Source organism: Somniosus microcephalus, chromosome 6 (genome assembly GCF_052327205.1).
Source record: "Somniosus microcephalus isolate GS21.2 chromosome 6, FLI_Smic_1.0, whole genome shotgun sequence".
NCBI lineage: Eukaryota > Metazoa > Chordata > Chondrichthyes > Squaliformes > Somniosidae > Somniosus > Somniosus microcephalus.
Window position 1 is genome coordinate 108,970,971 of NC_140992.1, and position 19,687 is coordinate 108,990,657.

Sequence of the window (19,687 nt, forward strand, 5' to 3'; positions counted from 1 at the left end):
CAGCCTTTACTAATTTAAATATCAGAATTCATTGTCAGCGAGAGAGATAAAACTGAAATTTTCAGTGTTAATAAAGTCACTCCTGAAACATGAACCTTCACTTCTCATTTGGGTGCTGATGACCCATTGTGCAATTCCAGCATTTGCTGTTGTTCATCTAAATTTCAGCAATATGGTTCTCACAAGAATGTGTGGTGATGGTAAGCACTTTGGTGTAAATTCCAGGGACATTTTTGAGACAACTTTGGAATACGCCGACATTCGGTAAAACGCAGTATTGTGTAATGATTCAGGCTTTAAATAACAAGCAATATTTTTTTGACACAATAAAAACATTTTATTCCCCATATCGTGCTTGAAGTGCTTATGTAAACAACCATCCACGTACAAAGAGAATTTATACAAACACTGTCATGTATTTTTCAGCAACTGTTACTTGCATATCACAAGTGTCTAGCACACATAAAAGAAATAAAAATTGAATCCGCAGACTCAATTTCTCCTGGAACTTAAGAGCTACAAAACTGGTTGACAAATCATAGAGAGTTGTATGTACAAAAAATTATAACTGATCTTGGCGACAGAGAATGGGCAGAACATATTAGTATTGTAGTAATTTGAAAGCTACACCATAGATCTCAAAAATACTGTTAAAGCATTATAGTGCTGATAGTTATTCCAGAGCCACAGACAAAAGAATAGGAGGTTCCCCCATGTGTATGAACACAAAATGGTATCTTCTGACCGCCACATGTCATCACCAACTCCTGCTGCTTACAACTAAAGGGCCTTTAGGAAGTTTGGCACTCTTGATTTTTCATTGGCTCACAATAGGTATGAACAGGATACCACGTATAAAACAACACACTGCTACGTGATTGGTGCAATGACATGGTAGATCTCGTGTAACACCTGAGCTGCCACAGGTTGTACTTCAGAAGCAGTCTCTTAACAACAGTGGGCTTATGTTGCATGCAGTGTATAAATTGTAGAAAGTGAATTCATTGTAAGTCCTAAAATGATCTGAACCAGATCATTTTTAAATCAGCTCAACTTAAACTGCTTTACCTTTTTTGCACATTGAGATAAAATTGGTTCAAACAAAAACCTTTTTTATTGAAGCAAGTTCAGTTGTTTAATCTGGTATTTAAATAGAGGAAACAAAATCAGTCACTGTCATAAATCACGAGCGGAGACTCATTTTCACAAAGAAAAGTTTAACAAGGCAATGGGATAACATCTTGTTTTCCCGAAAGCCCTTGATCAGCAACATTTGGGACACCAGTAAAGGACTGTACATGTTGAGGAGCTCAGTGCCCGGTTGCCAGGAACATTATGCTAAGTATTGATAGCCTTGGTTAGGGATTCCACAGCTTTGTTTGCAACAGTAGGCAGTGAGATCCCACTGCAAGAGTCAGGGTGCAAAAACCCACATTGCATTCAATGGTACACCACGATTTGCAGTGCCATGATCTGTATATCTGAACTTTGATTTAAATTCAGTTCGCCCACCCTTCTGAATTGCTATCATCTGGATTTTTTGCATTAAGAACACAGCATCGAAAAGTCAAGCGTCATTCCACACCTCACACCCCACCACAGAAATACTGGCCTTGACTCTTGTCCAATTGAGAAGTTGTGGTAAACCACTGTTTGTATTCCACTGTGTACATGCCTGTACATGCCTCGGCTGACTCCTCCCACGAGTCCAGGTATAAAGGTGACTGCTCCACAGTCCCTCTGTATTCTGGACCGGTCGACCACTTGAGGCACACCTTCATTCTCTTGTTAATAAAAGCCTGTTAGTTACTCGCTTAATCTCAGTCTTTTGAGTTATTGATAGCGCATCAGAAGTGCTCCTTTTTTTTTGCCCGTGTTTGGGTAGTGCCTTCTCAATACTGTGCAGTGTTAATTTGGAAAATAGTCCGGCCGTCACTTTATAGGCTGCAAACAGGTACGCCAGCCATCTCAACTTTTGGTGGAAAAGGCAATAAATGTTAAATTCTGTCTGTAACCTTTCATGAGATAAACACAAACACTTGGCAGTACTTGTACCCACAGAGTACGATGCGCCGTACACTGTGGTACCAAAAACGCATGGCACTGTAGGTTTAATCAGTTATAAGGTACTTTTTTTTTTTAATTGTTTATTTGTGAAGGAGGACTTTGGATTAAATGAGATGGAAGGTTTCTCTGTGTTTCTGTCCAGTTTCCTGGTCAGTAGTGATGAGATACTAACTGGTTCACATCACCTGCCACATTGGAGTGTCCTGTGAATATGGGCTCGAATCAAAGTTCAAAGCACATACTTCAATCAATCAGATTGTTGTCTTCAAATGTTGTGATGGAGATTGTTAACAAGGTCAGGCGCCAGTGAGTTGGTTTTTCATGGAATTCATCTGTTCAAAAGCAGTTCTACTCTGTAGTTGCAACATTAAAATAAAACTACCTACCATCAGACTGTCCCAGAACAATACTCGTTTCCACACCATATTAAATCAATTTTCTTTTCCAAGGCACATTCCTGTAATATTCAGAATTTGGGTAATATTATTAAAAAGGGTGCATTTAAAAAGCTGCCATGAATTTGCCGATGCAAGTTAAATAAATGCAGAGGGATCACTCAGTGCCCTTAATTTAAATCATGTTTGCCCTGCCAAACAAAACAGTCATGGGACAAACAAGCGTAATGCCTCAATGTGTCGCAGTGTGTTTCATTTTGCTAACCGCTATGGCATTCTTGCACTTCTCAACAGGGCAAAGTTCAGCATGTAATGACTTGACAAGACACCAGTAGCCGAAAGCTTTACATATCTAACAGTCTGAGGAAATCACTTTAAATTATTCACAACCTCAGTTTATTCTGCAAAATGCTTCAGTGAAACACAGGTGGGCTCAAGGTTTTTTTTGTATTGTAAATCTTCTAAAGGTTTTCAGTTAGTGATATTCATTCCTGAGTAAGAAGGAAGCTATTTACAGTTCAGCAGATGACAACAAACTTGAATGACAATTTTTAATTGTGGCAAGTATAGGGAATGTAAAGCAGCTCTTTGGAAGGAAGGAGCATGCATTTATATAGTGGTGAGAATTTGCAGATTCCCATTATCATTCAGTGCCGCTATTTAAAATAAACAAAACCAATCCAGGGCCTACACATCCAAGGTGGGTGCACAAATGCTCCCATGGAATATGGTAGCCAGACGTTGGCCTTGGCCAAATATGCAGTAGTTTGCATGAAATCTTGTCATGTCTCGGGCTTGTGGTGTGGGCGTGGTATGTCCTCCAGTGAGATCTGACGGTGTTAGGTGGCAATGTTGTTTAAATAATCGATTTATTTAAACGGCACCACAGATTCTCACCTTGGGACCAGGCAGGAGGTTGGCTGGCTGGCTACCTTTCGCCCCGTCCTAAGGTAGACAGCAGATAGGGTGTTCATTTGGAGGAGGGGAGCAGTAGAGGATTCACGCTGAACATGGACAGCCTTCTGAACAACAGTATGAAAATGCTTAAATCAATTGGTTTCCTACCAGAGACGAATAGTACAAATGGACAAGTTTTTCTATTTACTTTGTTCATGTGAGAAAGTCTTACCAGGCTTCCAAGGATTGGACTTTTTCCAGCTGTTTTAAAAAAAATATTTTCAACCAGCCGCCTTGGGTGTAAAACTGTGTCACTGTGGGCCGGCCACCCACTATCAAAATGCCCAATTTTCATTCCCATTCAAGTCGATGGAAATTAAAGTGGGACGGCTCCTATAACGGGCAGCCAATCGGCAACGCCTGGTTTACGCCCGGACAGCAATTTAAAAATCTACCCGTTGGTCTTTCATCGGGTAGCTTGACCCGAGACTAGACTATCTGGGCAAAAGCTGGACGGGTGACCATCCAAACTAGAAGCGGGTGGGGGACTCATCCACTCGGAACATGAGGTATGGAAGGAGCTGAGTGGAAAGCAAACTGAGTGAACAAAACAGGACGCTGCTGAATTGTGAGTTTACAGGTGATGGAACAGTACTGAATGATTGTAGCCGATATCCAAGAATAAATTAAACAGGAAGGAAAGTTTGAGGGGTATACAGTGCTTCCCCCTTCCACAGTGTGGACATTGTAAAATTCTCTTTTTATTTAATATGGAGTCCAATATTTTGCATCTCTACTTCCCCCTCAGTCACTCAAGTAACATTGGTATTGTCTACAACCCCTCCTAGAATCATCGAATTTTACAGCCCAGTGTCTGTTCTGGTTCCCTGATAAAGCTCTTCACTTAGTCCCTATCCCCTGCACTTTCCCGATATCCTTTTTTTCTTCTTTCTCAAATATTTATCCACTTCCCTTTTAAAAATTATGATTATTTCTGCTTTCGCTGCTGTTTCTGGTAGGGCATCCCATGTCCAAACAAGCCAGCTGGGTAAAAGCATTCCTCATAACCTCTTCCTTCCTTTTTGGTGATAACAAATTTATGCCATTAATGCTCACTGACCAGTGGAAATTGTTTTTCTTTTATTTACCTTACTAAAACTCCTCATTATTTTGAATACCTCGATCAGATCTCCTCTGTCACAAATAGACACCATTGACTTGAGTGGCAACCAGGGCCTTGGATGTTCCTGGGACCCAACCCAAATGGATAGGACCTGAGGGGAAATAAAACACTCATGGCTGGGTGCTGCTGCAGTCAGAGTTGAGCAGTTCCAGACTACCCACCCCAGCGATCACTCTGAAAAGCCAGCTCCCATTCCAGTTAGTGGGGCCCCTTACTGGAGTAGCTTCGGAGGGAAACAGAGATGCCAAGGGTCAGTCTCTAAGAGGATTTAAAACAAAAAGCTAGAAAAACAAAGATATTGTTATGCCTACATTTAATTTTTTTTAAAGACCGAGGTGTTAGAATAGAAAGATCTCCCACCAAACTTTCCTTCTCCTTTTAGTGTTTATTGAAATAGTTCAGTAATTGTACCTCATTGGTACTATGTCACTCGTCGGACGTAGATCCAGTCTCCACAGAAGTTTGGATTATTGTAAAATGTAACTGGGAGTATTTTAGCTACTAGTATGGGGTGGGGGGGGGGGAGATTGATTAGAAAATAATCTTTAAGGGAGAAGCATAGAAAAATAACACTGGCATTTTATTTGATGTTTTTGTAGCACCATCAATGTAACTGGGCATGTGGAGACCCTGGAGCTGGTCTCTCTCGTTGCTCGGCTACTCTAGTTATGTGACTGGTCATTGAGCGGCTCCATTGCAAACGATCGGGACTGTAAGTCACGGGGTCGGTGGAAACCCACCACCAGCGGTAGGGAGGTAGAACACTCCGCTCATACTTTGATTTTTCAGGGTTCCGTCCATTTTAAAATTGCAGTCCCCACTGCTGGCAAAGGAGCCAATCCAGGATACATGGGGGCAGCTCCTTTGGGCCACGTCAGCAAAGCAGCCTTGCAGAGAATAAGACTGATGTTACTACAAAAATGGCAAACAAGGTTAATTGGGGGGGGAATATATTATTTTTGTAATCTACAATGGGGAAGAGTTTGGGGTGGGGGAAATTATTTCACTTGACTTTTAACTAGAACCTGTTTGGATATCAAGCAATACTTTATTTACAGCAATGCATTTATGCTACAGATTACTGGCTGCCATGTGCTCTTTTTATTAAAGTGGCTGAACAATTGTTCTGTTGGCCTTGTAAAGATTAATAGAAAATATTGCTAGAACCTGTAGTTTGTTGTGTCATTCCTGGACTTGTGTGTGTCGGGTTTCACAGCTTGTGGGGGTGGGGTTCACTGAAAGCATTGTGATCAATTGCTGCTCAACAGCTTCACTGCGTTCATTGGCTATTCATATTTACAGTATTTGAGTTGATAATTTGTCCAATAAACCAACAGTTTCTTTACAGGAAGTTGTCCCCTGAACCCTCAAATTTAGCTAGAGGGCTGGACAGTAAATCTGGAACTGGACCATCCAATCCAATGCCCGCAAAAACAAACGACTAAAATCATTACTTTTCTCAAAACGACCCTTTGAATTTTTTTCTTGGAAAAAGAAATTCATTATTCTGAAGTAAAATTGCTTCCACACTGGGGGAACAAAAACAAGCAATTGGGTAAGTGCATTCCTTAATAAGGCATTTGTACTGGAAAGAATGTGGAGAAGCCTAACAGCAAGTACAAGTACAATAAATTCAATATACATAAATAAATCATTTTGTTAATATTTACACAACTCATTTATAAACATTAGCACATAACAATTTGGCGTGTCACTCTCTCCTGTACACTGATTGAATTCAACCTTATTTTTTATCTTGTGATCAAGATAATACTGTAAATATTTGAGGGGGTGACAACACGCTATCATTATTTCAGTGCCAACTGTGAGTGCAGTGTCGACCTCACTGCGCGACTTAGTTTTGCTCAGGAACCCGTAGATGCGAGAGAGGAGAAAGCTTCATCCACCCGCCCCCCCCCCCCCCCCCCCCCCCGTCTACATTGGGTTAAAGCCTGGGTACCAGAGATGAAAGGAACGATTGTAGTCCCACAGTTTAATTGTAGCTGCTGCTTCTATTTCTGCATTCCTGGCGCAAACTCCGACTACTGTAGCCCAGCAATGTTTGTAATTTGGGAACCCTAAATAATTCAGTCTTGCGCAATTAACTTGCCGTTTTCCTCACTGAAAGATTGGCAAAAGGGTTTTGAAATAGCACGATTCAAATTCACCAACTGTTTTAAATAATAATTTGCACCCCTTGCACGTAGGCACACAGTGTTTCATTCCAGTGAAAGCACAGAGGAAGGCTAAACTGCAACAATAGAGAAGTCTCTGGAAATTTGCTTGTTTACAGTAGAGTTTTGCTGTGTCATGATGCTGGCACACCTTTACAAATACAGCGAACTGTTCAATAAAAATCTATAGTCTCTGGAAAGATACAAGGATGCACCTTCCCCTTTAAAAACGCACGATGTTTCCCACTTGAAATAGAAAGGGAAAAGCTTGTTTTTGTGGCATTCAGTGAGAACATTGAGCTTGACTGTAGTTACCGATGTGAATATATATTTAGGTAACTCTTTTTCTGGCACTGTTGACGGTCAGATTGGAGTGGAGTGCTCTGACCAGAAAATTCACTGGACGCAGGGTATGCCATCTCCCAGTGAGGAGATCGCTGTCATGTAGGAATACAGCCTGTGTTGGTGTGTGTACACACACACACACAGAGCAGACGTTCATTCTGATTGCAACTGGTCGCTAAAGTGCTCCCTTGGAAAGGCAATAAGTCGTGTTCACAAAGCTGTCCCTTCACTTCTTGAACGGTGTCAGCCTCCCGATGTTGTGCCAGAAGTTGGACGGTTTGCGTTTGGGCTCAGCCAGCATGTACACCTGCTGTTGGGGGATGGTCGAGGGCAGCATTGGATGTTTCTGCCGCAATGTCAGAAAGTCATAGTAAGGCCTGGTGACAGCTGAGACAAGGAAAAAAGAGTCAGCAGTTAGAATTTATGCAGAGGAGGGTGTACACACCATTGGCTTCTGAGCATCAATTCAATGCCAACGGTTTCTTTCTTACATTTCTATTTTTCTTTAGTCCAAGGTTGAAAAGGGTTCATGACTACAGTGCCCTGTCTACCTGTTTCTGTATTATCTGTAGCCCGAGCTTGCTTAGTCGTCATTCCCCTAAATGGATGAATTAACATAGGGTCTAACATTTCTTTGACATGGGGAATTCAATGGATGTTGTCTCCATGACAATTACATAATTGAGATGTGTTACCATACTTGTATAGATTGTATAGAATTAGAATTTGTTTTTACATAGAATTTACAGCACAGAAACAGGCCATTCAGCCCAACTAGTCTATGCTGGTGTTTATGTTCCACAAGAGCCTCCTCCCACCTTCATCTAACCCTATCAACATATCCTTCTATTCCTTTCTCCCTCATGTGTTGCTCTAGACTCCACTTAAATGCATCTATGCTAGTCACCTCAACTACTCCTTGTGGTAGCGAGTTCCACATTCTAACCACTCTCCGGGTAAAGAAGTTTCTCCTGAATTCCTTCTTGAACTTATTTGTCTTATATTTATGAGCCCTAGTTTTAGATTCCTCCACAAATGGAAACATCTTCCCTGCATCTACCTTATCAAACCCGTTCATAACTTTAAAGACCTCGATCAGGTCACCCCTCAGCCTCCTCTTTTCTAGGGTAAAGAGCCCCAGTGGTTCAGCCTTTCCTGGAGAATGCAATGGCATGATTCCAGATTCATCCTTGAACTCAACCTGCACTGGGGCTTTCCAAATCAAAAATGTCCCTTTTACATACATTTGCTGCATAGCTACAATGGCAGTGCACTGGATACCCACAGTGAGTACCTGTATTTAAATTCCAAGTATAAATGTCATTTGAACTCATATTGCTTTTGATTGAATTTCAGCAATCTCATCTGACTGTCAACAATAACGGGTCACTTTGCATCATCAAAGAAAACTCAGTTGAGGTAATTTTCTTGCACACATACACACACAAGGGGAGGTGCTCCATGCCAACTGGACCAGACCGTCCCGCCCTCCCGCACGTGGAGACATAGCAGAGGTTGGGACTATCAATGGTGAGAATATTTCAAAATGATGAAGGCTGGCAGGCATTTACCTTTAGTGCTGTGAATACAGACTGTAACCCTTTGACATTAAGGCAACAACAGATGAGTGTACGGCCAACATTTATCCAGTGCGTACAACACATTTACTGCAACTATTGTATATTGCTAAAATTAATCGACTGACCTAAAATGAAAATAATTAAACATAGGTTTTACAATGCCTATTACTTTTTAAAATAGTGGAGTGCACATGAATGACAGCTGTTCCTATCTAAAAATTTAACTTTTATATAGTGGTGTTTTTATACTTCTAATAAAATATTGAATTACTCAGTTAAGATTTAGATCACAACAATAGGCAAAGTAGACTGCAAAGTCACACTTGAAGTAGTTCCATATGGTTCAATGTACACCTTCAACTCTGTTCTACATTACTGTACTATAGGGCAATGATGCCTTCTGGCGTTAAGGCAACTTGTGCAGTTTGAAAGCTGAAGAAGTATTTTGGTACTCGAAATGTAAAGGAGATACATGATCTGAATGTAGATGAGTGAAGCTTGTAAACGAAAGGAATCACTGAATCACTTTCCTGAAGGAGAATACAGTGTAACAGTAACCTATCGAGTTCAGGCTGGGTTAGCCTAGCTGCTTGTAATCCTGACACTTAAAATATGAGTCCTGGTAATCTTGGGGAGATAACCTGTTTTCTTTTAAAGGAGCAGTGTAAGTGTTGCCAAAAAAAATTGCTCAAGCTCAGATTTTTCAGGCAGTTCAAACATCAAGTGCGGATTGTCTGCACGGTCACTGTGGCTGTTTCAGTGGTAAATGTAATCGCTGTTCAAATATGTGATTTACTGCATCTTTATTTAAAATTTTAGATGAATTAAACCATTTGATGCGATCATGGAAATTCAACAGTTTAAAGAGGTCTGGAAGTGGAGAAAGCTTTGTGTTTAGAGTTTTACAGAAAATAATACATATGCTCGAAATTTATTTTATGTCGAAGGAAAACGTCAGTTTATTGAGAGCATAGAGACCCTGGAGGGAGGGGGCGCGACCTCCATCTCTACGAGGCCACGCCAGTGATGTCCCAGGCAAGGGGCATCACCATACATTCTGCAGCGGCTAGACAGAAATTATTGGGGGGGTCACAACATCAGACCAGGCTAAAACCACTCCCGATCTGACTGACTGGTGAAAAGGCATGAAAATAACAAATATATTTCTGGTACTTATAGTGTGCAATGTCACAGGAGATATTAAATGGATCTCCTGTCGTGTTTTCACAGTGAATTGGAGGATACGCTGTTTTTCTGTCGCTGTAACTATATGAATAGTTTCCTCATAATAGATTTTGTGCTGCCGCTCACATAGATGTGAACGGTAAGTTGGAAAAATTTTTAAAGCCTATTTAAGATGACGGAGGTGAAAAAATAACAAGCGCTTAGTTTGCTAAGGTGCTTAAAGAGTTCATATAGTATTTTTGAATAATATAATAACTTCTGGTGCTTGTAAAGGATTCATCTTGTTAAGAGTTCTGTGCTGGTTTAGCCATATGAAGAGTGGTCACTCCAAGGATAGCTCCAATCAGTAAAGTCAGGTGCGGGTAAGTGTGGAGGTGGAGGCCCGGGTGAGGAGGGATCATGAGGTTGGAGGTTGCAATGTGGGGAAGAGGGTGGTGGGCAAGAGATGGCCCCAACACCAAGCCACCAGCCAGAAGCTGGTTGTATAGGTAGGCCAGACCAGCCCACTGCTACTGAGGAAAGGAAACTGGGCAGGTGGGGACTGGGTAGGCCATGGCCTGAAATCAGAATTGTGTAGTCATAAACATGTTGGGTGAGTAAGGGGATCTGGCTGTTCCAAAAATCAGGTAACCTCCCAAATTTGGATTGAAGACATACAGAAATCAGGGGGAAAAAAGGTCAGGTCGATCATGGTGACTTGCACCACAGCACCACCTATTGGCTGTAGGTCTGCAATTACAGCATGAGAGGCAAATGTTAATGTAAGCTTTTTCCCCATTTAAAATGTTTGGTAAATGACGAGATAGGATTTTCCCATTATAGATTGGTGTACAAAAGTTTTTCTGTGTACAGGAAGTTCATGTCATATGAAGACTATAATTTTTTTTGCATCTAGCACACATTCTTCACACATTGTTAAGAGAATGCCAGTCATTGACCTGAAGCCTGAAATTTACAAGCAGCTAATTGCTCTCTGGTAGTTGCCTGGAACTTATAAACAGCTACCATGGCTTGATTTGATCATTTACACCACTTTCCCGTTAGTGAGCATTTGAGCAGTGGCCTTAAAGGGGAAGCTGGGCTAGTAGTTTATCATCAGTAGCGTGCTTCAGATCCTAGACTTCTCATGAGCATTGCCAAAGGAGATTGGCTAGCTGTCTTGTCAATTAATACACCCGAACCAGTACAAGAAGGTGATGCATACTGCAGCAAAATCACCGAAGGCAAATCACCCTGTCACATTGCATTCTCTTCTTGTACCTTTGGCCTCCACCACCTTTAAATACAACCACGTGTACAGTGCCTTTAACTTAGCAAATGTGCCAAGGTGCTGCACAATTGGGGCCAGGCTTCAGCAGAGAGGTCAACGGAAGTGGAAAATGCTCTGTTGAAGAAATAAATTTTAAGGAGGCTTTTGACGGTGGGGAGAGATGCAGCAAGGCAGAGAGGTTATGGGAGGGTGTTGAAGAATATGGAGGTAAGATGACTGAAGGCTCTGTCACTTGATGTTGGAGTAGCAAGAGGGAGAATATACCTTATAGCAGAGTTTAAGAGTGGAGGATGAGGTCAGGAGAAAGCTGTAAGAGAGAGGATGCAGTAAAGTCCTCGAAAGATTTGAAGGTGAGTATGAGGATTTTGAAGTTGATTCACTGAAGGACCAAAAGTCAATTAAGGTTGGACAGCATAGAGGAAATAGGTGAAGGATTTTGTGTGGGATAAGATACAGGTGACCAAGCGCTGGATGCATATGAGTTTATGGAGGGTAGAAATGTCATTCTGGAGATGGCAAAGGCATGGAGGAGTGTATCAGTGGGGTGAAGTATGGATGAGATATTTCAGAGGTGGAAATCAGTGATCTCAATGGTGGACTGAATGAAGGGTTTGAAACTCAGTTGAGGATCAAGTAGGATGCCAAGGCTGTAGGGTTGAACTTGGTGTCATCCAGCAAGGAAGATGGGATCAGGAGCTATGATGTGGACTGCTGAATGCAGTCTCTTTTCCACATTGACTTTTATGTTCCTCTGAGAGACTGTATTCAACCATGTAGGGTTTGGGGATGCATGATGGCATAATCTGTTCAGGACCTCCTCTTGACCTCTTGTTTGTAAAACCTGGGCTTTCTTAATCTCTCTGTCAACACCTTCCATCACTTTGCTGAGGTCATCAACCTGAAACGTTAACTCTATTTCTCCAGCATTTTCTGTTTTATTTCAGATTTCCAGCATCTGCAGTATTTTTCTTTTTGTAGTCTGTGCTGGTGTTTATACTCCACACGAGTCTCCTCCCATTCCATCTACCTCATCTCAGCCTGTCAGCATATCTATTTCTTTTTCTCTCGTACTCGTATAGTTTCCTTTTGAGAGCATTTAAGCTATTTACCCCCGCCACTTCTTGTGGTAGCGAGTTCCACATTCTGAGCCAAGTAACAAAAAGGGAAGATGAGGGTAATGCAGTAGATGTAACATATTTGGATTTCCAAAAAGCCTTTGGTAAGGTACCGCATAGTAGACTCATGACTAAGGTCAGAACATGTGGAGTTGGGACAAGTAGCAGAATGGAGAACAAGCTGGCTACACAACAAAACAAAAAAGTAGTGGTTAAAGGAAGTTACTTGGATTGGCAAATGGTGGGAAGTGGTGTTCCGGAAGGATCGATGCTGGGACCACACTTGTTCACAATTTACATATACGATTTGGACTCTGGAATCGGAAATGCAATTTCAAAATTTGCAGGTGACCCCAAATTGGGGGTGCTTGACTAATCTACTGGAATTTTTTGAGGATGTAACTGGTAAAATAGATAAGGGAGAACCAGTGGATGTGGTGTATTTGGACTTTCAGAAGGCTTTTGATAAGGTCCCGCATAAGAGATTAGCGTGTAAAGTTAAGGCACATGGGATTGGGGGCAAGGTATTGACTTGGATAGAGAACTGGTTGGCAGACAGAAAGCAAAGAGTTGGAATAAACGGGTCTTTTTCCGAGTGGCAGGCAGTGACTAGTGGGGTACCGCAGGGATCGGTCCTTGGACCCCAGCTATTCACAATATATATTAATGATCTAGACAAGGGAACTAGATGTAATATCTCCAAATTTGCAGATGACACAAAGCTGGGTGGGCGTGTGTGCTGTGAGGAGGATGCCGAGAAACTCCAGGATGATTTGGACAGGTTGGGTGATTGGGCAGAAGCATGGCAGATGCAATATAACGTGGATAAATGTGAGGTTATCCACTTTGGTGGCAAAAACAGGAAGGCAGATTATTATCTGAATGGCAATAGATTGGGAGAAGGGGAAGTGCAACAAGACCTGGGTGTCCTTGTGCACCAGTCGCTGAAGGTAAGCATGCAGGTGCAGCAAGCGGTTAAGAAGGCAAATGGTATGTTGGCCTTCGTAGCGAGAGGGTTTGAGTACAGGAACAAGGATGTCTTGCTGCAGTTGTACAGTGCCTTGGTGAGACCACATCTTGAGTATTGTGTGCAGTTTTGGTCGCCTTATCTGAGGAAGGATGTTCTTGCCATGGAAGGAGTTCAACGAAGATTCACCAGGCTGATACCTGGGCTGGCAGCAATGATGTACGTGGAGAGATTGGGACGATTGGGCTTGTACTCGCTGGAGTTTAGAAGAATGAGAGGGGATCTCATTGAAACTTATAAAATTCTGACAGGACTGGACAGACTAGATGCAGGAAGGATGTTCCCGATGGTCGGGAAGTCCAGAACCAGGGTTCACAGTCTAAGGATAAGAGGTAGGCCATTTAGGACAGAAATGAGGAGGAATTTCTTCACCCAGAGAGTGGTGAACCTGTGGAATTCTCTACCACAGAAGGCAGTAGAAGCCAATTTATTAAATATATTCAAGAAGGAGTTGGATATATTTCTTAAGGCTAAAGGGATCAAGGCGTATGGGGAGAAAGCAGGGACCGGGTACTGAATTTGGATGATCAGCCATGATCGCATTGAATGGCGGAGCAGGCTCGAGGGGCCAAATGGCCTACTCCTGCTCCTACCTTCTATGTTTCAAGGTACCATTTTCCTCAATTATGAGCTGCAATCATTACTCTGTTACAACTTATTCAAGCAAATAATAAAAATGTGTTTCGATCTGATGGCATAGCTTACTGTTGATAATAAATTACAATGCGAGAGTGCAGAAAATACCAATTTATAAACTGCATATTTTAATTATGGCATATCAGCTCAATTAATGGGAGATCGAGAAATGTAATTTTGCACCTGAAAAATACTGAGCATCCCATAGGAAGACTGGATGTGTTAGCCTTTTTTGGAAATGCCAACATCTCTTCATCGATTCGAACCCTGATGGCTAACCTGATGCTACTTGAAGCCATTTTGAATCCTGCCACAACTCCACACCAGTTTCAACTGCTGAGACTCAAAAACATGCAGAACCCATAGGAACAACATTTGCAGTCACTTTCCTTGGCTTGTTTCAACAGTGAAACCTGTGATATATGGTCACTTTCAGAAGTACAGAATCCAAGCTGGATAATATGTGGAGATGGTGGTTACACAGGTGATTACTACAGTTTTGCTGCATTGGGAGGGTTATTTGTTTATTATAGGGAGATGCAGCTAAAAGGATTTAGGCCTTAATGGATTCATTGTTCTAAGGTCCTTTTTAGTGCATTGACTTTTTATTTGTGTGGTCCATGCAAATTTTATCTTCAATATATTAACATAATCCAACATTGCCCTTTCATTTACAGATTAATGAATTATTAGGTGCAGATAATGAATATTATGTCATAAATAGCTATTAGAAAATACCCATAGCTGGGTGCATGTGGTCGGATGAGTATGCTAGCATAGTGGTTATTTTATTGGATTAGTAATCCATGAGTTCATAAGCCCACCATGGCAGTTTGAAAATGTAATTCAATTTATCAGTAAAAGTGACTATGAAAGTGTTGGATTGTTGTAAAAACCCAACTGGTTCACTAATGTCCTTCAGGGAAGGAAAGCTGCTATCCTTACCCAGTCTGACTTTGTGTGACTCCAGTCTCATAACAACTTAACTGCCTTCTGAAGTGACCTTGCAGCCGACGCAATTGTATCACCCCCTTCTCAGGGATGGGAAATAAATGCCAGCCTTGGCAGCAATATCAATGTCCCACGAATGAATATGTATATTTTTTAAATGCACTGCTTTATTTACTTTATAAAACAGACCCCAGTGAGAAACAGCTTTTTTGAGAAATGAACAAATGAAGAGCTGTTCTGATAACATGCAACTGGTGTGCTTTGCTGTGGGTCATGCCAATAAGATACAAACAGTGAATAGTGCTATAGGTGTTGACAAGTGTCTGGGGGTCCATAAGTGAGTGAGATATGAGCTGTGTGAGAAGACGGAGCGGGTGGTGAAAAGGGAGTGATGGGAAAGCACTGTGATCTTCACTCAGGCAGGGTAATTGGACCCGGGATTCATAACAAACATGGTGGAAAATTTTCTCTGCGCACTATATGTAATAAAATCATAAAGCCTTTCATAAAGAACAAATTTATGATTTTATTACACATACCACACAGAAAAGCTGCCCCCGTGGTTATTAAACAAACTGAAAATGATTTTCCTGTAAAGCTGCAGTAAAGCCGACTTCTCCATTACTGCAGTGACAGCCTGGGCCAGTCAGGGACTCCAATCTAATTGATAGGTTCCGGCCACGTGACAAGTTGTCTCACAGTGGGTGAAATTCAACTTTAGCGGGGGGCACGAAACAGGCAGTCGTGGATTGGTCGTCGGTTACACACCTCGTAAGATTTTCCTACCCACTGGCTTCAGTAGAAAGGAATTTGGTCTGGATGTACAACAACCGACCGATCCATCACCGCATGCTTTGCACTCCCACTGAAGTTGCATTTGACCCCATTATTTTTAATTCAAATAGTGGATTTATTGTGCATTGCTATTGGGAATTCTAAGATTTGGAGAATGAATGTCATGCTAACCTGCTCAGTTACTCCCTGTAAGTTCTGAGGCCATTTTAAGGCTAATTATTATTGTTGTTGGAAGTTCCTCTAGATTGGAAGCTGCTTGACTTCTCATTTCAGGGAGAAGGTAATAAATCTCTAGCTCAGAAAAGACTAAGAAAGGGCTGTCTTTGTTTCTCATTTTCTACATTTTAAAAAATTGTGCTCAGTTATGATTTTTTAAAATATTCTGTACAATGTGATCTGGAATGCATTCCCTGAAAGGATGGTGGAAGCTGATTTAATAGTAACTTTCAAAAGGGGATTGGATATACACTTCATAGAATCAAAGACATTTACAGCACAGAAGGAGGCCATTCGGCCCATCTTGTCCGTGCTGACCGACAAAGAGCTATCCACCCTAATCCCACTTTCCAGTACTTGGTCCGTAACACTGTAGGTTACGGCACTTCAAGTGCATATCCAAGTACTTTTTAAATGTGATGAGGGTTTCTGCCACTACCACCCTTTCAGGCAGTGAGGTCCAGCCCCCCACCACCCTCTGGGTGAAAACATTTCTCCTCAAATCCCCTCTAAACCTCATACCAATTACTTTAAATCTATGCCCCCTGGTTATTGACCCTTCTGCTAAGGGAAATAGGTCCTTCCTATCGATTCTATCTAGACCCTCATAATTTTATACACCTCAATTAGGTCACTCCTCAGCCTCCTCTGTTCCAAAGAAAACAACCCCAGCCTATCCAGTCTTTCCTCATAGCTAAAATTCCCTGGCCCAGGCAACATCCTCGTAAATCTCCTCTGCACCCTCTCTAGTGCAATCACATCCTTCCTGTAATGTGGTGACCAGAACTGCATGCAGTATTCTAGCTGCAGCCTAACTAGTGTTTTATACAGTTCAAGCAGAACCTCCCTGCTCTTATATTCTATGCCTCGGCTAATAAAGGCAAGTATCCGTATGCCTTCTTAACCACCTTATCTACCTGGCCTGCTACCTTCAGGGATCTGTGGACATGCACTCCAAGGTCCCTCTGATCCTCTGCACTTCTCAGTGTCCTACCATTTATTGTGTATTCCCTTGCCTTTTTAGCCCCCCCCGCCAAATGCATTACCTCACACTTCTCCAGATTGAATTCCTTTTGCCACTGTTCTGTCCACCTGACCAGTTCATTGATATCTTCCTGCAGTCTACAGCTTTCTTCTTCATTATCAACCACACGGCCAATTTTTGTATCATCTGCAAACTTCTTAATCATACTTCCTACATTCAAGTCCAAATCATTGATATATACCACAAAAAGCAAAGGACCCAATACTGAGCCCTGTGGAACCCCACTGGAAACAGCCTTCCAGTCACAAAAACACCTTTCGACCATTACCCTTTTTTCCTGCCTCTGAGCCAATTTTGGAACCAACTTGCCACTTTGCCTTGGATCCCACGGGCTTTTACTTTCATGACCAGTCTGCCATGCGGGGCCTTATCAAAAGCCTTGCTAAAATCCATATCGACTACATCAAATGCACTACCCTCATCGAGCCTCCTTGTTACCTCCTCAAAAAATTCAATCAAGTTAGTCAGACACGACCTTCTCTTAACAAATCCATGCTGAGTGTCCCTCATTAATGTCTTCCTAAATGAAGATTTATCCTGTCCCTTAGAATTTTTTCTAGTAATTTTCCCACTTGAAAAGGATAAATTTGCTGGACTATGGGGAAAGAGCAGGGGAGAGGGACTAATTGGATAGTTCTTTCAAAGAGCTGATACAGGCATGATGGGCCCCAATGGCCTTCTGCTGTGCTGTATGCTTCTATGATTATGATGTGTAATGTCTGGAGTGTGATGGAGACCCTGAAACCTCTATATAGATAGATTATAGGTATGGTTAGCTATTGGGCCTCAGTTGCAAATGTTGGACAGAGGATTTGATTGGTGAATAAACTATTCAAATTGTTTAAGAAATCTGTTTGGTTTTGAATAAAGCTGGATGTGTATGACCAATGAAATAAAAATTCAAGTTGACCAGAAGGCCAGGTTTCACTGCCTTAACAGTTCTTAAGTAGCTACAAGCTGGTATTGGTTAGGTTGGTTAAAGTCAAAGGGCAATATGCTGATCACCTTATCTGGCATTATTGAAACAGGTCTCGGCTGTGAGTGGACATCCAGGACATAGCCCTACGCAAAATGCTGGGAGTCACATCCCCCCCTTTCTGCAGCAGAAGACGAGCCTGCGACATCCGCGGGGTCTCGAGGAGTTTGGTAGCTGGTGAGGGTTTTGGATGCTGGGGAGGAGGCTCGTGCAGACATGTGGTGGACTGAGAGAGAGATGAGGTCACATTCAGCAGCTGGTGGAGATCTTGTTCAAGAAACGGGGATAGAAAAGAGTGAGTGGAAGAAAGGAAGAAAAAAAAAGAGACACAGCACACAAATAAAATTACAGTCATGCGTAGCAACATTCTTTTTTTGAAAAGTGCATGAATTCAGAAAGGATGAAAGAATGGTAAAGGCGAATCCACTAGCATTTAACAAAGCATGCACTGTGTAAAAGCTAACATATTAATCATACATCACATACATATTGAATGAAAACAGTACCCCTTTCTACAGAGAAAGTAATACACCACCTGTAATGCAAATGTAGGTCATTTGTGCATCTGATGCACTTACCTGAAATTTGAGGCATGAATACAGAGTACACCATCTACAACTGAACTGCTACAGTGGAGTGTACACCCTGCCCAATTAGAAAGGTGCACAGCAGCCATAAATCCCCAGAAGCAATTAAATTACCAGTGTTTACTCGGAGTGCAGTGCAACTGAACTGAATTAAACCCATCTGAAGAGTGCTTCATGAGGTTCAATTTTCAGTTTCATTGCTTAGTTAGCACAAGAGTTGTCGATACACTTACATTAATGAAAGTTGAGACAAAATAAAGAAAAATGCTGTTTTAAAGTGTGTTTCAAAACGTGGATTCAATAAGAACATAAGAAATAGGAGCAGGAGTAGGCCATTCGGCCCCTCAAGCCTGCTCCGCCATTCAATAAGATCATGGTTGATCTAATCTTGGCCTCAACTCCACTTTCCTGCCTGTTCCCCATAACCCTTGACTCGCCTGCAACTCAAATATCTGTCTATCTCCGCCTTGAATATATTCACTGACTCAGCCTCCACAGCTCTCTGAGGAAGAGAATTCCACAGATTCACGACCCTCTGAGAGAAAAGATTCCTCCTCATCTCCATCTTAAATGGGCGACCCTTTATCCTGAAACTATGCCCCCTAGTTCTAGATTCCCCCACGAGGGAAACATCCTCTCAGCATCTACCCTGTCAAGCCCCCCTCAGAATCCTTTGCGGGAAAAATTCAGTATCGCCCCATTTGGGGCGCCATTATTGGCTGTGTGCAAAGTTTAGCGCCTGGCGCTAATGATCGCCTCCGATGGCAAACTTGGCTTTTATCGCCTCTGGAGGTGATTGGAGCGCTAAATCAGGCGCTTCACACCTGTCTTAAGGCGCAAAGGCCAAGGAGCGAGGCACTACCTCAGAGCGCTGGCGAAGCTCATGTGATGTCAGCCAGCAATGGAACACAGACACACTGGCGCCGGCCAGTTCTTAAAGGGGAGTTCTGATGAAAGGTCATCGACCTGAAACGTTAACTCTGTTTCTCTCTTCACAGATGCTGCTTGACCTGCTGAGTTTCTCCAGCATTTTGTTTTTAATCTTAAAGAGGAGGGTTGATTCTGCTCTCCATCCACATCCTGCTCATTGCAGCCTTGAATCTTGGCCTGGCGAGACCTGTACATCAAATCTGCTGGAAAGAACAATGGAGAGACCCAGGGAAAGAGCTCAGAGTGCAGCCCCCATAGTCTCTTTTAAATCGATACAAGGAAGGGCAAATCAAAATGAACCTGCAAAGTGCTG

The 19,687-nt window shown here is 42.2% G+C and overlaps 1 protein-coding gene across 6 annotated transcripts in view; it reads right to left on the bottom strand.

Moving 5' to 3' along the window:
- Positions 1 to 313: 313 nt before the first annotated feature.
- LOC147115980 (uncharacterized) overlaps positions 314 to 19,687 on the bottom strand; it is a 650,930-nt gene continuing 631,556 nt past the window's right edge. For 5 of the 6 annotated variants that reach the window (XM_085990661.1, XM_085990665.1, XM_085990660.1 and 2 more), the window contains 2 exons: positions 17,887 to 18,124; positions 7,322 to 7,448 (listed from right to left, as the gene is read on the bottom strand). In XM_085990661.1, the coding sequence (XP_085846787.1) occupies positions 17,898 to 18,124 (227 nt within the window). In that variant the 3' untranslated portion in view covers positions 7,322 to 7,448; positions 17,887 to 17,897. Of the gene's footprint in view, positions 7,449 to 17,886; positions 18,125 to 19,687 lie in introns of all 6 variants that reach the window. The other variant, XM_085990662.1, reaches the window with a different exon arrangement.